This window comes from Ammospiza caudacuta, chromosome Z (genome assembly GCF_027887145.1).
Source record: "Ammospiza caudacuta isolate bAmmCau1 chromosome Z, bAmmCau1.pri, whole genome shotgun sequence".
NCBI lineage: Eukaryota > Metazoa > Chordata > Aves > Passeriformes > Passerellidae > Ammospiza > Ammospiza caudacuta.
Window position 1 is genome coordinate 42,731,543 of NC_080632.1, and position 12,821 is coordinate 42,744,363.

Genomic DNA, 12,821 nt, shown 5'->3' on the forward strand with positions numbered 1-12,821 from the left:
AAGCCTGTATGTCACATGGTATCTATGCAGGGCAGTGCAGCCGATATTCTGTAGAGTCCCACTGCCTGTTTGTTTGTGCCTACAAAGCACCAAACCTGGCCTGTGAAGGGGATTAGCCAACCGGCACACAGTGCCACTCTGATGGGCCAGACTGCTTCCTGCTTAACAGATCATTCCTTCACTCTGAGCTTACAGGTACCTGCACCATGCTCTGTTGGTCACTGTGGCATTTTTTATTCACTTTCAAAGGTGCCTAAAGTGGGTGAGTATGCAGCTGGGCTTAAATCAATAGTCCTCCCACAAAAAGTTTTGGCTATGAACTTTGTAGACCTGCCCCTGAGAATGCAGCACACTTTTTTCTAGTCTCCTTTCTTGTTTATTCTCATCTTGCCATGTCTGTGTTTTCCTGCTCACACAGCAGAAAAGAACACTATTATAAATACCGTACTTAAAATAAACGCTTGCTCTTTGCAAACTCAGATACAGATACTCAGTCCAGATACAGGCATTCATGTTGACAGTCGGAGTTAGTTCTAAACACAGTGGATTCGTTCTGAATTTTATCACTCAGTGGAAGGGAAAGAAGAGATCAGTGTTGGTAGTGTGATAAGTTCAAAAGGCTATTAATAGTTTGGAAAAATAATTTTAAAATGTACTTATTCCTAGTGAAAGGTAACTAAGAGTAATTTCTAGCAGTTAAAAGTTAATTCACTGATTTAATTGTTTGTAATGAGAGCACAAATATTTCCTTTGAAATTAAGCGTTTGCGTTATGATTAAATAAACTTCTCTTTAAAAAAAGCAGGAATGTTGGGTTTTCTCTTGACCTAACAATGTATTTAATACAGGTGAACTAGCAACTCTACTCATAGGAAACTCTGAGTTGGTATTTATTCAATGAAATTTTATTATTATTGTACCAAAGGCTATTGTCTAGGAGTTGCGTCCATTTCTGATTCCTTTTGGAAGATCTGCTCCATGCTAAAATCTCTGCTGTGATTTTTATTAGAAGCTGACAGAATAGGTTTAGATTGTGATTTTTTTTTGTTTTCTGGAGACTGCAAGGAATTGTTTGTTTTGTAGTTTGACCTACCCTGCTTTCATGCTGACAGGAGTATCCATACCATTATAGTCTTACTGAGCAGAAGCAGATGCCGCAGACTTATTGGCTGGTTTCATGTCTGAAGTGAGTGGCTTCTTATAAAATCCATGGTAGGATTTTTAAGGCTGAATTTCCTCAAAACGAGGGATAGCTCTCAGTTTCTATATGTACAAACATCAGTTAAATGGAATTAAACATTCAGCTCTTCAGAGAACTGTTTTCTCTTACGGAGTCTCATTGTTAGAACTCTGCATTATTATCCACATTTCAGAGAGGTACTGACAAGCCAAAGTGGTACTTAAGGCCTTAAAACCTAGGCCTGCATATGAGGACTCCACCAATGTAACTTCCTAAAAGTGATTTAACTTCCAGAAAGCAGATTCTTTAATGGCTCATAGTGCTTCCAAATTTGGGATGGTAACAGTCTCACTACAACATGTGTGTAACTTGAATTCATGTGATAGTTTTAACCCTGGCAGTAATTTCATACCTTGGTCACTGCAACAATAACCTATTTGCAGCCCTGCAATTGTAGGGTGATAAATCCCAGCTTGTGTGCTATCTGCTTCATGTATTTTTTAAAGGTGCATTTACCATTCTGTTCACCAGTGAGTTCTGCATCAGTGACAGTTCACTCCATCACATATTAGTGAGACTAGGCTAGAGTATAGTGTCAGTAAAAAGTATCCTTGCACCTCCTGCCCTTAGTGGACAGGGTTATCACATTAGCTTTGAAGGCAAAGGCAGACTCAGCAAGGAGCTGTGCTGGCTATTTTTACTTTGACCACTTAACTCCCTGAGGAGTAAGGAAGAGGCAGTGGCTTTCTGCAGTCCTTTCTCAGAGGTTTGATTAGATCTGTGCTGCAGTTCTTTACTGCTTATGGATGCATTTCAGTTCTGCAGTGCTCCCCTGGCTCTGCATGCAGTTAGGCAAATGACTTTACTTTTACCCTTTGGGATATAATCAGAAAGTTGCCTGTGAGGATTGGTTTTCCATTATTTTGTAAAGTGTCTCAAGTACTTTCAAGAGTGCTGTCTTTTTTGTGTGTTGCGCAAGGTGCTTGTAACATTTGGCTTGAGGTGCTGCAGAACTTTTATAGGAAAACTTTATGGTGTGAAATACCATCTGTTCACAGCATGATCTACAAGTGGCAACAAGGAATATGACTGACTGCCAGGCCTCACTGTGGGTATTGGGGGCCTGAGTCCTGGGATAATTGCTTTAATCATCCTTGTGATGGCCCAAGTCTGCTCCTAAGGAAGACAGATGAAGTCCAGTGAACTTCAAGGGGCCAAAGGGAGATAGTAAGTTTTAAATGTGTTTGCTTTAGAGGTTTAAAGCCAAGTGTCTGACTTTCCACACAATATTCCTTGTGTATGGTGGTGATTGTGCTGAACAGGAGTTCCATGTAGCCCAGTTGCTGGTATTACAAGACACGAGGCAGGTAGATTGTACTAATGGATTTATTAGCTAAACTGAGCAGAGAAGCATTACTGGGCCTGGACTAGTGCTAGTGATGAGCTCATTAGAGTGGTTAAGGTCAGAGACTGACTGGAATGTAGTGACCATGCCTGGGTTGAGTTCATGATCCCAAGGAACATGGGCCTGGCAAGGAATATAGACTGGATGCTGAATTTTAGAAAAGCAAACTTCCAGTTGTTTAAATAATTAGTGTATGTAATCCCCTGGGAAATTGTCCTTAAAGATAGAAGAGCAGACCATACCTGGCAACTCTTTGAGCTCAAGTGTTTAGAAAATCAAAGAGAGAGGGACAGAAACTGGTATGACTGAGCAAGAATCTGCTTCTCAAACTGAAGAATAAGAAGAAAGTACATAGACAATGGAAGCAGGACAGGTGATCTGGGAAGAGTACAGAGATAGGGATTAGATGTGTAAGGATGGGTCAGGAAGACTAAGGCACAGATGGAATGGGACTTGGCAAGGGATGTAAAGAATACCAATAAAGAATTCTGTAAGTACATAGCTTGGAAAAGAAGGGCCGAAAATAAAGGCCATGGTAAATGAGAACGAAGAATGGTGAAAACAGAAATGGAAAAGTCTGAGGTACTCAATGAATTCTTTGCCTCAGTCTTCACTGGCAGTCAGGCTTTCCACATCTCTCAAGTATCTGAACCTCCAGCTGGGGGCTGAGGGAGTCAAGTTCATATCACTGGCAGTGAAGAGTGGGTATGAAACCACTTGATGAAGCTAAATAGGCCCAAGCCTGATGAGATACACTGAAGGTTCCTGAGGGAATTGGATGATATTCTTGCCAAGACATTCTCCATCATATTTGAAGAGTTATGTTGGTCAGGCAAAGTCCCTGGAGACTAGAAAAAGGAAAACATCAGTCCTGTTTTTAAAAAGGAGAGAAAGGAAAACTGGAAACCACAGACTGGTGATCTCACCACTGTGCCTGGGAAGATCATGGGGAAGATCCTCATGGAAACAGTGTTAAGGCGCATGCAAGACAAGGAGGTGATCCAAGGCAGCCAGCACGGCTTTACTAAGGACAAATTGTGCCTGACCAGCCTGATGGCCCTGTATGGTGGAGTGGCTGACAAGGTAAGACTGACAGATGTCATATAGCTAAGTTTGTGTTATGCCACTGACATGGTCCCACATGGCATCATAAAGAGGGGTGGCTAGCAGGGTCAGGGAGGGGATTCTGCTGTTGTGAGATCCCACTTGCAGTGCTGCATCCAGTTCTGGGGTCCTCAGCATGAGAAAGGTGTGGACCTGTTGTCACAGGTCCAAAAGAGGACCATGAGGGTGATCAGAAGTCAGAAGCACCTCTCCTGTGAGGACAGGCTGAGAGACTTGGGATTGTTTAGCCTGTAGAAGAGAAGGTTCTGGGGAGACCTTGGGGGAGGCTTTCTGTACCTAAAGAGGGCTTATGACAAGATGGAGAACAGCTTTCCATCTGCACACGTAGTGATAGGACAGGGGGGAATGTTTTCAAATTGAATATGAGAGATTTACATTAGAAATTAGGAAACATTCTTCACTGTGAGGGTAGGGAGGCACTGAAACAGGTTGCCTAGAGAAGTTGTGGACAGCCCATCCCTGGAAGTGCCCAAGGCCAGGTTGGATGGGGCTATGAGCAATGTGATGTAGTGGGTAGCATCCTTACCTGTCGCATCTAGTTCCACCCTTACCATGGAACTAGATGATCTTCAAGGTCACTTGCAATCCAACTCATCCTATGATTCTGTGACTTTGTGATTCTATGACTTTGCCTTTCTGCTAGAGCAGTTTTTAGCTTTTGCTGTTGAAAGATTTCAAAAACAAAGAAAGGCCAATGTGAGACTGAGAGGCAGGAGAAAATACTGAAACAGTTTATTGGCACAACTTATGTTACATAAATGCCAGGAGGCTCCATTGATAGAAAGGTAATTCACCTAGTACTGTTAGATATATTGATGATTTCTGCAATTATCAGCAATCCATTACTTAGGACTATTGTCAGCCCAAAAAAATCCACCTGAAGTTGCCAGTTTTCAAGACAGAAGGTATCCCTGAACACTAGAGCTTGGTTCAGCATACCTTTATTCCACCTGTATTAAGTACTTTACTTAAAACATTGCAGGGGTTGGGAGGAAGGAAAACAACAAAAAAAATTCCTAACTTATTTAGATGCTTCATAGTTAAACTGTCTCCAGATGCTTTTTCTGTATTGATTTATTTTATAGGATTGTTCTCTGTGAGATGTAGCATAGTAGAAAGCAAAAAGTAAGGGAACTTGTCTATTTTTTTCTCTGCCACAGTGTCCTGACAGCCTCTCTGCCAGACATGACAGCTTGCATCTTATCTTAGTGATGTCCTGGTTATCTGTGTTGTGTGTGAGGACTTAGCATTCCACTGCTTTTTGCTTAAGAAATTAAAGACTGGGAAGGAGTAACACTGTAATACTTGACCATATAAGGGAGGTGACTGTTTTAGTTCTGCTCCGTGCACAATATGCAGTTGAAGCCTTTTAAGGGAAGGTGGCGCAGACAGAGTGAAAACATCCAGAAGCAGAACATCTATTTCATGTTATAGTTGGTGCCAGTGCTCCTGCTGTCATGGCTACTACTGTGAATTTCTCACGGTCTATTGCAGTTGCATAAGTAAAAAGTGAAGACTTAGAGATGGGACTAAAGCAAAAGTTACAATCATTTGGTTCATGACTCCTGCATCCTGAAAAATAGTAAGAACAAAGAGAGAACTGACCAAAGGTGAGATTAATTAGACTTCAGAAGTTGAAAAATGAAGTAGCAAAGAGCTTTCCAACAGTGGAAAGAAGAGACCAAAAGGAGAGCAAGTGGAAATACCATGCAGTGAGAATGGGATGGGACCCAGTGGTCTAAAAGAATGAAACCATTAAGTTTTGGGTCTGGTTGCAAGTACACTTGAAACAAATTCTGTAGTATATGGTTAGAAAACAGCCAACCCAGTATCTTTATTAAAAGGATAGCAAAATTGATGCAGGCAAACAGAAATTACTTGTGTTGACCTCAGAAATGTCCAGAGTATTGGAAAAAAAGTCCAAGCAACTCAGGCAGTAAAATATCAAATACAAAGGTTTGTAGGTTAAGGTTAGACTGTGTGTGAAGACTTATTTTCAGCTAGAGAAATTTTCTTCTTGATAAATCAGATGCAGGTCCCTTATTAAGATATGTTTAATTCTTTGCATGAAGCAAAACTACAGAAGTGGAAAGAAAAACAGTGTCTGTTTCAGTTCAGTTTCAGTCAAATAACAGTCTTGTCTTTGAAATAAAATATGCTTCACACCTAAAATCAAATTAGGCTTTTATCAGCTGGAGATTAGATTACAAAGACTACTTCAGTGGCTAAGTAGAGATTTAGAAGACATAGTGAGAAACCTTTTCCTTCTATAGCCATAGTAACTCTGAAAGAAACCATTACAGAGGTTTGTTCTCTTTTGGAGTGCTGCTACAACACACTACCCTTCAGTGGCCCACATCTGTCCCACAAATTCCTTCAATTCCTGATTGTTAGTGCCTGTCAGTGCTTAGCCTTCTGCAGAGGAAGACGTGCTGAAGGATCGTCTCTGAATTATCTACCTTAGTGCTGGCACCACAGAGAGGAGCAGGATTGAAAATCAGCGTATCCATGGAACACCAGTCAGTGTTTTGAAGCCTGTTCATCCAGGTGCCTATTAGCATCTTTCACATGTCAGCTGATACCTACAGGTGTGGAAGATGAGAAACAAGAACACGTATAGCTGCTTCTCTAGTGTTTCTTTCATTAATACCTATTTCTTCCTCCAAGTTCAGACTCCAGAATGAAGGTGGTGCTGCAGTTTACCCTAGACAGCATTTCACCTACAATACAAATCTCTAGCCAGTCTCTTACATCTTTATAAGTTCATGAGACCTGTCAAAGAAAGCCCTTCCCCCAGTGTTGTGACCTTTATCTTTGTGGTGAACAGGCATCACAACTTTGGCAGGATGATTCTGTCTGATTGACTGGTCTATTCTTGGAAGTTGTAAGAGTTTCACTGGCCAAGAAACTCAGCTTGCTGCAGGCTGTTGTTTTTGAATGATTTATATTCATCAGGATGTTTTTGTGGCATTGTAGTGATTAGGTTAGAGAAAACTTCCCTCTGACTCTTGTTAATGTGAATCAGGGTCATTCTTCAGGTATCACAGGTGTTTTGCTAGTGCAAAACCACGATGTCTGGGAGATGCCATCAAGGACCACTTGGTTTTATGAGTCTATCTGTGAAAAATAGTCAGTTGTGTCTACTGAAAAATTGAAAGAAAGTTATCACAAGGATTTTTAACACTTTTAAATAAAAAACCATGTGTTTGAAAAATGAAAATCTTTTTTACATAGTTTAGCAGGCTAATATTTTTGGAATTCCAAGGAAAGTAATCTGGGCTATCAAGAGTCCTGTACCTTATGTTTTCCTAGTTAGGTGGCATGTAGATGGCTATGTAAGGAAGTGTAAGGAAGAAGACCTGGGATAGTCAGATGTGAAGCTGTAGAATAAGTAGTCCAGTTGCCTGGTAAAGTTTTGCGCATTAGTCTGTTAGGTCTTTCAGGGGTAATGTTAGAACTAGCTGTTAATTTTTTTTTTCTTGTCAGGAATTTTTAAAAAATTCTAATCTTTATTAGAAGACTATAATTATGTTCATTATTACCTTTATTATGAGCTGGCCAGCTCATGATTTAGTGAGTGGTCATGCCTTACTGTGTAGTTCAAGAATTGGTTTCACATTTCTGTGTTGGTACTAACCTCTCCAATAATTCTGTTTTCTAGAGATGAAATAACTCAAACTGATTGTCAGCATTGCATTGTATACATTCTTCTTATCTTTGAAAATAAAGTGGGCAGTCAGTATAGGTAGCGTGGGACTAGCTCTTCAAAATAAAAAATTACAGTGCAACTGTGAAACAGTAAGAGGGTAAATTTAACAATGGAACTGTACAATAATTTATATTCCTATTTTCACTCATTTTGTTATCTCCTCATTTAAAAGCATCTGCTCCTACTTTTTGTAAATTCACAAAGTATAATTATAAATATTGTGTAATTGCAAAAAGTGCAGTCCACTCTTCTTTGATTTAACTTTTTTCTCCTTAGTTAGTGTTTCAGCATCTTGGGAATATAAATGCTGTTAGTTCTGAAATGGGCAGACTAATTAAGGTTATTCTAAGGCTATAACTAGGGTTACCTTACAGTTTGGTTCTAAATGTAAATACTCTGTTTCCTAGTCTAGCAAGGGGTAATTACTGCCAAACACAGAAGAAATTTTACTGTATACTCTCATTGATGTAGTCAGCACTTACACTAAAGGAAGGCAAGCAAGTGTAGTGTTTGAAGGCAGTCCCATTAAATGTACAAGATGACAAGAACCAGAATGTCCATGGTTTGTTGTCTTCTTTCAACATAGTTTATACTCATGGAACATATAAACACAGGTATATCAACTGTGTGGTTAGACATAAATAGAATGTCTTTACTTCAAATAGGCTAGGGAAATGAGCCTATTTATAGGGCATATTTTCCCCCAGTTTTTATTTTTAATTGCTCTGGAAGTATATTTTATCCATTAAATCAGGCCTTTTAACAGCCAGTACCTACAACATGAAAGCTCAGAGCTTGAGGTATCACCCTTACAGGTGCACTGCTGTATCAGTCTCTTGTTGATGATGCATTATACATACCTAAGGATATATAAAATTTACTGTGTTATCTGGACTTCTTCAAGATAAATACCACTTGTAGTACCAGTTCCAAGACTCACTTCCTGAGAGGAGTATCCTCTCTCATCAAGAGAGCTCATACAGACAAAACTCTTTACATTAACTTGACTTTACATTTCTAACTCCCCAAATTTGGGGATCTAGTGTAAGTATACAGAAAGAAGAGAAACTTAAAAAGCTGTACATACGTAATCTTGGTTGAACTGTCCTGTGAGGGTGCAGTTCTAAAAACATTGCAAAATGTAATTAATGGACCTATGATTTGTTGAAGATAAAAATCCTTACCATGACTTATCAGCAGTTCTTGCAGAATTGCAAGTTCCTGAAACCCTTATCCTAAGCATTTATTTGCCTAGCATCTATCAAGCCTGTCAGGAAGCCATATGCTCCATTAAACAGTGCTGCAAATGTTCAGTTCAGCAGAACACAGAAAATTATTTTCAAATTTGATCCACAGGGATTCTATCAGTCTCAACTGGAACTTCTTTAAGAAAATATCTGGCTTCTTGTTGTATCAATGATTGAAAGCTCTGATTTAGGAATTTTGTCTATATTAAAAAGCAGATTGGTAAATACAGACTGAAAAAAATATTGGAAAAATGAGGATTTTTTTTTAAATTTTTCTCTCCTGAATACCCAGTCATATTTTTAGTTTAGAAAGATGTAGATGTGGGAGCATTAAAAATCCCTCCCCTTTCCCACATCTAATCGCTGTTTTCCCTGGCTTTGAAGATCTAGTAGTTTCACCGTCACATATTAGTTTCCTTCCTCTGAGGGTGTTTTCCTGTATTTTGTGTGATTATGTGTTTGATCTAATGCAGCATATTATTTCTCAGAATCCGCAGCTTTGAGAATTTTTCCAACTTTCTGTGGGAACCCACCCCTCATGTTTTCTGGGGTGATTTTTCACCTTGAATGTCTATAGGCTGCATAAAGGCACATTCTGCATTTGTTGAGACTTCCAGTGATGAGTCTTTATTTCAGAAAAATGTCAGTAAGGAAGAAGTATGCTTGATTTTCAGTGTACTTCTATTTACTTACTTAGTTGAATTATTAAGAGCCAGAAACAACAAGAAAAAAGAAGGTGCATGGAACAATCTGTAACATTCCTACTACAAACTAATCGTACTATGAACTCTGTGCAAAGTGAGCCCACATGCCAACAGAAACAACATTAGTACCTAGAACTCTTTGAAAACAGCTACAGCCTCTTGAAGCTTTTAGTGCTGGTCAGGGTAAGTCCATCCTAGGCTATTTGTTCCCCAGCTAGAGGAATGTAGAAAAATAAATGGGAAAGGATTTCCTTCTCCAAAAACTGTACTAGGATATGGGAACATTTCTGCAAGCAAACATATTTCAGCTGTGTTGTTAGGCTACCTTAAGAGAATTGGTTTTGCACTGCCAGCATGTTAGGTATTGCCTTCTGGTTTAATGTTTTCTCTTTTTTTGGCAGTACAGTCCTGTTTTCAGCCTGAAGTTATTGTCACACAGAGATTAAATTCTTTCTTGTTCTTGACTTTTTGAACAGCCAGACAGATACCTGTTCAGTTTTGCCCTGTGAAACCTCCCTTTATGGAACAATATTTCTAAGGGTTAATAATATATGCAGTGCTGTATAAACACGAGAAGGTACATACTCACCCCTACCTCTAAACTAGAGATATGAAATCTGAGTTGAGGATTAAAAGTTTTGGTAATACCCTTTTTTTCATGTACATTTTTGTCTCTTTTCAAATAAATATCAGCAATTCTTACTCCATCTCGTTTAAAAATTACTGATTTTAGATGTAATATGAGCACCTAGAATGGATATTCTTACATAAAAGAAAGGTTGATTTGGAGATTACATTACAGTGCAGGCTAACAGTGTAAAAAATTTCAGAGAGAATACTTAAGGGCTGAACTGTAGTGCCATCACTTTTGGTGATGAATGGAACTAAATCTGGTTAGTGGCTGGTCACCCATAGTGTTCCCCAGGGCTCGGTACTGGTGCTGGTCCTGTTTAACATCTTTGTCAATCATTTGGATGAGAGGGTATAATTCAGCTCAGTCATTTCACAAGCATCGCCATCAGTCCAGAGTGCTGATCTGCTAGAGGGCAGGAAGGCTCTGCAGAGGGATCTGGACAGGCTGGAGCATGGGCTGAGCCCAGTGGTGTGAGGCTCAACAAGGCCCAGTGCTGGGCCCTGCCCTTGGGTCACAGCAACCCCAGGCAGTGCCACAGGCTGGGGCAGAGTGGCTGCAAAGCTGCCACAGGAAAAGGCCCTGGGGGTGCTGGTGACAGCAGCTGAGCGTGAGCCAGCAGTGCCCAGATGGCCAAGAAGGCCAATGGCATCCTGGCCTGTGCCAGCAATGGTGTGGCCAGCAGGAGCAGGGCAGGGATTGTCCCCCTGTACTTGGATAATGATATTGAGGTGCTGGAGTGTGTCCAGAGAAGGGCAGTGAAGCTGGTGAGTCTGGAGCACAAGTCCTGTGAGGAACAGCTGAGGGAGCTGAAGTTTTTAACCTGGAGAAAAGGGGAGGCCTTATCACTCTGTAATTGCCTGCAAGGAGGTTGTAACCAGGTGGAGGTCAATCTCTTCTGCCATGTATCAAGTGAAAGGGCAAGAGGAAATGGTCTTAAGTTCTGCAAGGGGAGGTTCAGATTCAATATTAGAAGGATTTTTCATTGAAGGAGTGGCTAGACATTGTAATAAATTGGCCGTGGAAATGGCGGAGTAACTCTCTGAAGTATTCAGGAGCTATCTGGATGTGGCACCTGGGGTGATTATGGTGGAGCTAGGTTGATGTTTGGACTAGATGATCTTGAAGGTCTCTTACAACCTTGACGATTCTGTGATTCTCTCATTTAGATATACTTATGTACCAGGTTTTGAAGGGGTCAGTGCTGGCATATTTTGACAGTTTATCCCATCTACTTTATGCACTTAATGTGAGACAGAGAGATGTGCCATCAGAAAACAGGTGTTTTTTTGACCAGAAGGGTGATTGCTTTCACCTTGACACTTTTAGACAGATTGTGTTGTGTTGAATCCATCTTTGATTAATTGGCTTTGCTTTGGTTTGACTGCAGTTAAAATTAAGTAAACTCTCTTACTTCAAGAAGTATTGTTAGGTATGATAGTTGAAGCAATCGTAAGGTCACTGGTAGTTGGTCAGATTGCTTCACTGTATCTCAGTTCTTACTTTCCATGTTATAAAATAGCTGGTTCTGAAAACCCTGGGCACACAATGAAAACCAGAAAATATAACTAGAAAGAAGACTGATAATACTCATTTTGTGTAAATCCCCATCTTGAGACTTAGAGTTCTTTGGAATTGTTGGTAGGGTTTTCTTTCTTTCTTGTTTTTTAGTCCACGCAAGGGTTTTTTCATTCAGGAATATTTACCAGTTAACAATCTGGGGAAAAGAATGCTTATCCAACTTACAAGGTGGTTAATTTTGGTTCTTGAAAACACTGGCACATCACACAGATAGTGAGAGGGTTTCTTGTATTACATGATAGGAGACAGGGAGAATAAGTTGAGATTCAGGTTGAGACTAGGAAAGGTTTTTAAAGAACATACTGAAACATTCCTGTATTTTCTTGTCTTTGAAGACATTACAAGAAGTAAAAGTATCTTTCAAGCATTTTGTTATTTGACTATCTGTATTTTGTAAAGGAGGATGCTTCAACATGATATTTTATCTTCCATTAAGATATTAGTGCAGCAAAACTGTCCATCCTTAGATTAGCTGTTTCTTGGTCAGTAAGAAGGGAAAGATACTGGTAAAGCCTATGGAACTGAGGTCCTACATTTTCCAAAATAATACACGTAATGTATAAACATACTTGGGTTTTGGCTGAAGTTAGATGCTGAGACAAGGATCAGTATTGAATGGTAGTGTTGATCTGTTCTTGGTTTTGGTTTTTATTTTTCTACTTCTACTCCTGCTGTCAGGAGTAGAATATTCCTCAACTGACCTCAGATCATATGTAAAAAAAAGCATGATCTTAATCATGTGATGTTTTATTGTATGTTTCCCAGAGTGGCAAAAGTAATGAAGGTTCCTGTGTATGAGACACCAGCAGGATGGAGGTATTTTTCTAATCTCATGGACTCTGGACGTTGTTCCCTTTGTGGCGAGGAGAGTTTTGGTACTGGTAAGTAATACATAATCAGAAATTAAGTCAAACCCAAAACAATCAGCAGATTAGTTCTCTCTCGTGCTGAAACAGAGAACTTTCTGTTGTTCACATCTTGAGGTCCATCTTGTAAGTGTGGTGTTCAGCACTTGAGACATGAAAAATATGGGAAATGGATATTCAGCAGAGGCAAGCAACCTTACTGCTGCCCAGACAGCTTCTGGAGGTGCCTGGCATTCTCTTCTGACTTGAACATAATGCAAGAAAGCCTCATTGGTTCCTCTGCAAGTCTTCACAGACTGCAGCAGCATTTGGAGGGATTTTGTCTATATGGAAGCCACATGTTTTTTTTCCTAATGTGGTTAGGTGTACAAAGG

General features: G+C 39.9%; 1 protein-coding gene across 1 annotated transcript in view; it reads left to right on the plus strand.

Moving 5' to 3' along the window:
- The window catches only part of PGM5 (phosphoglucomutase 5), a 68,519-nt gene that overhangs the window by 31,140 nt on the left and 24,558 nt on the right, over positions 1–12,821 (plus strand). The window contains exon 7 of the mRNA XM_058823525.1: positions 12,347–12,462. Coding sequence (XP_058679508.1) covers positions 12,347–12,462 — 116 coding nt within the window. The remainder of the gene's footprint in view (positions 1–12,346; positions 12,463–12,821) is intronic.